Source organism: Calliphora vicina, chromosome 1 (assembly GCF_958450345.1).
Source record: "Calliphora vicina chromosome 1, idCalVici1.1, whole genome shotgun sequence".
NCBI classification, from domain to species: domain Eukaryota; kingdom Metazoa; phylum Arthropoda; class Insecta; order Diptera; family Calliphoridae; genus Calliphora; species Calliphora vicina.
The window spans coordinates 130,725,330-130,729,237 of NC_088780.1; the positions used below are offsets into that span (position 1 = coordinate 130,725,330).

A 3,908-nucleotide genomic window follows, 5' to 3' on the forward strand; every position below is an offset into this window, starting at 1 on the left:
ACCCACCTTAAAGTATATCAATCTGCCCAGAATCCCAGAATCACTTTCTAAGTCGATTAAGCGATGTCCGTAATTTCAAATATAATTCGACAAAATTAGGTACAAGCTCTTCCACTGTCCCAAGAACAAAGCCAATTGAATTTGGTTATTATTTCTCCTTGGGGGCTATCGTATGGGGGGCTGTCCTATCTGAAAATAGTTAAGCTCTCATTTCATGTCATGGGATTTCATGTCAAGTGAACCACCTTTAAAAATCTATGTCTTCCGATCGGGATGAAATTTGCACCAAGGTTAGACTGGTCAAGAACTCTCTGAGTTAGAGGGGATTCGATATCTATCAAAATAAATGTTTTGTAACTGAAAAAATACAATTTTTGATTTTTCTTTTCAAAATGAGCAAAAAAGAAATTAAAAATTGAAAAAAAAAATTCAACAAAATTTTTGATTTTGCATAAAAAGAAAATTGTATGTTTTGAATAATAAAAAGATCCCACTAAACGACCAAATAGGTCTTCAAGAAAAATATCCAAGCTATGTTTTCAGAAAAAAAGGCCCATTTTGAAAAAAAGTCAAAAAGGTGGTGATTTCGGAAAAAAAAAGTTTTTATTGTTTTTTAATATTTTTTTCGAAAGTTTGAAGAAATATGTATCTAAACTATTTGGGACACATTTTGCACATGGATGAGAAAAAAGAGAGTTCTTGATCGATCTTGTTCAAAAATTCTGTCTGAATTACTATCCAATAGGTCTAACCTTGGTGCAAATTTCATCCCTATCGATTTTAAAAGTTGGTTCACTTGATATGAAATCCTCCATAACACAACTCATGTCAATAAATTTTATAACGATCGGTCCATAATATTTCCCACTTCCGAAAATCATTTTAATGAGTATAGATTTCTTAAAAGGTATAGATTTCAAATAAAATTCAACACAAATATGTTTCATATAAACAGAAGTCATGCCACCTAATTGTATGGCAATTGGTCCATAATTAAATTGGTGTATGGTATCATATAGTCGGGCTTGACTATCATATAGTCGGCTTGACTCCTTACTTGTGCATAGTTATTTTAATGCCAATGAACAATTAGAAACATATGAATATAAAATCCTGTTATTCAATATTAGATTTTTTTCCATCTAAATTTATATGCTTGGAAATGAAATTATAACAAATTCTAAAAAAATAGAAATCTGAAAAATACAGAAAACTCTAAATTAAACACAAAAAGATGTTGAAATAATCATTTGCCATGTTAGCCTCATTTTCATACCTTTTGGATTGTTGGCTAATGACCCTAAAATAAAGTTTCTGTTTGCATTTTAATCAGGTGTTTTTGGTTTTATTTCATTTCGCTCTGTGACATATCTTAAATTCTCCATTCACAGAAACTTATCCAAAAATGTAAATGAGATTTTCCTCTTTTTTTACATTTATCCCCCTTTTATATGAGATTAATTACATCACAATCTGGTTATAACATAGACACACACGTAGTGGCGACTAAAAAGGACAAGAATTCATACCATATGTACTGCACATAATGTTGCTGCAAATGTTCATGTATGTATTATTACAGGAAGTAAACACATACATATATATACAGTGGTGGCCATGTAATTAAGACAAAAATTGTTTGCTAAATTCCATGTAATTGTCAATTATTTTTTCAAATATTTCCACAAATATGTATGCATGAAGACTGATTTAACACACAAGTGTGTTTTATTCGACTGTATCAATTCATACATATTCACCACGAACTCATAAGATTTTTCTACAACTTGACCAAAAATTTTTTTTTTTTAAATAAACATATTTTCTCACATTTATATCATTATATTTTTATTATTATAAAATATTCGGACCAAATTTCGTATTTTTAGTTCCATTAGTTTCGGTCATACCATGTTATTAACAGCGGATGTTCGCTGAGGTGGGTCAACGTATTTCCACATATATTTGACCATATATGTTTTACCGATTTTTCCAAACATTTTTGAGAAACTAGAAGCCTTAATAATAAATTGCATACCCTTAAAGGTCCTTTTATTTTGGCTCTAACGCACTTAAAATTCAGTTGATGAAAAAAATGCAAGTATTTGTCTTAAATTGGTGGCCACCACTGTATATATGTATGTACATATATAGGTATATGTAATAATGTATGGGTGTGTTTATAATTTACTACTTACTTACCAGTTTGATATTGCATCGACATGACAAAAATAAAGCTCAACACTACAGTACGTAGTAAACATTCCAGTTGTTTGGTATTTTGGTAGAAACGTCGTCGTAAGGGAAATACTTTGCAATATGCAGTTGTTGCTGCTGCTGCTACTGTGGATAGTTCTGTTGGTCTAGTAGCAGCAGTAGCAACATCAGCAGCTTTAGTAGTAGGATCAACATTATGTTTGTGTGTAGCTGTGGCGGAGATGGTAGTTGTAGAAATAGTGTTGAATCTTATGTTGGCCTTGTTAGTGGTGGTAATAATGTTGGTATTTGTTGTACCCTCAACTGCAGCAGTTTGAGTTGGGGATATAAAAGTGGAAGCAGCATCTGCATTACCATCAGTAATATGAGTATTTATGTTTGTTTTACTGAAAGTGCGGATGTTGTTGAAATTATATTTGCTGCTACTTATATTCGCACTTTTGCAGTGTTGCTTTTGTTTCTGTTGTTGTGTACATTTTTGCTTTGAGCCACATTCTGAACTAATGCAAACATTATTGCATTGTTCAATTTTACTTTGTGAATTTTCAACATCATCCCCAGTAACAGGAATTGTAGCAGCAACAGAAAATTCTGTTGCTTGTATTGTGTATGTTGTTGTTGCTGCTGTTGGTGGTGGTAGAAGTGAAGATGTAGATAGTGGTGATGATGATGATGATGATAACGATATAGTTGCCAGATTTGGTATAATGTCTGCTGGGTCAGTAGTGTTGGCAAATGTTGGACGTAACTGTAGTTGATACTCGTGTTTGCCTGAATTTATCATTGAAAATGCTTTGTTTGAGCTATGTTGGTCTATTTTCTGTGTACTTTGCTTTATATTCATGTTTTTGTTTATTCTTTTACTAGCTGTTGCCTTAGTTTTTGTTAATGTTGTGTTGGCAGCATCATTTGAAAATTCAAAATATCTCTTTAAGGTCATGTGTGTTTGTTTCATTGCCTGCTGAGCCATTGTGGATACTTCTTGTGTTAAAACTTTACTAATAATTGTTGGTTGCTGCTGCTGTTTTTGTTCCTTTATATAGCCGCTGGTATTTGCCTTAATGTTTAGCTGTTTTTGAACTTTTTTTAGCGGAGAAAATTCTTCCATCATCATCATTCGGGAGTTTGTAAAATTTGTAGTTTTATTAAATTTATTCTTTTTGCTGCTGCTCTTAGTATGACTAATGATAGTGTTGGCAATATTTTTTGTATTCAATTTTTTGTCCTCAATTGACTGCTGTTGTTGTTTTATGAAATTTTCCTTTTGTTTATCACACGTCATCATTTTTTCGTTCGCGTTAACGTTTTTATCTTGTCGTGGTTTTTTTCTAAGTATGACCAAAGTCTTTTTAACTAATAAAAAAATCACTTTCAATGGTTTTTGTTTTGCACAATTTTATCACTAGAATTTAATTTATTTATATTTTTTTTACACTAAACTCTTTTGTAGCCATTGAATATATTATTAATTTTTTTGTTTGTATTTTTATTTTGTTTTACAATATTCTTTTTTTTTTGGAGAAACTTTTATAAAATTTGTTCACTTTTCATTTTAGCCATGTTTTTATTGTTATTTGTCTTTTTCGTGAGTTTTAATTAATTTAGTTTTACGAGGACAATTTATGCAGCAAAAAGTTTCTGTTGTGTATCAACCTAAAAAGAAAAAAGTAGGTTGTTCGTTAAATATATGA

At 30.9% G+C, this 3,908-nt stretch overlaps 1 protein-coding gene across 1 annotated transcript; it reads right to left on the reverse strand.

The window, feature by feature from the left end:
* Positions 1–2,194: 2,194 nt before the first annotated feature.
* On the reverse strand, positions 2,195–3,502 carry LOC135952904 (probable basic-leucine zipper transcription factor L). Its single transcript, XM_065502719.1, has one exon. The coding sequence runs from the start codon at positions 3,500–3,502 to the stop codon at positions 2,195–2,197; it is 1,308 nt and encodes a 435-aa protein (XP_065358791.1).
* Between the last annotated feature and the right edge of the window lie 406 nt (positions 3,503–3,908).

What these genes read in the sequence shown, in the direction of transcription:
- LOC135952904 (XM_065502719.1), bottom strand. Translation starts at nt 3,502, where the DNA reads ATGATGACGTGTGATAAACAAAAGGAAAATTTCATAAAACAACAACAG.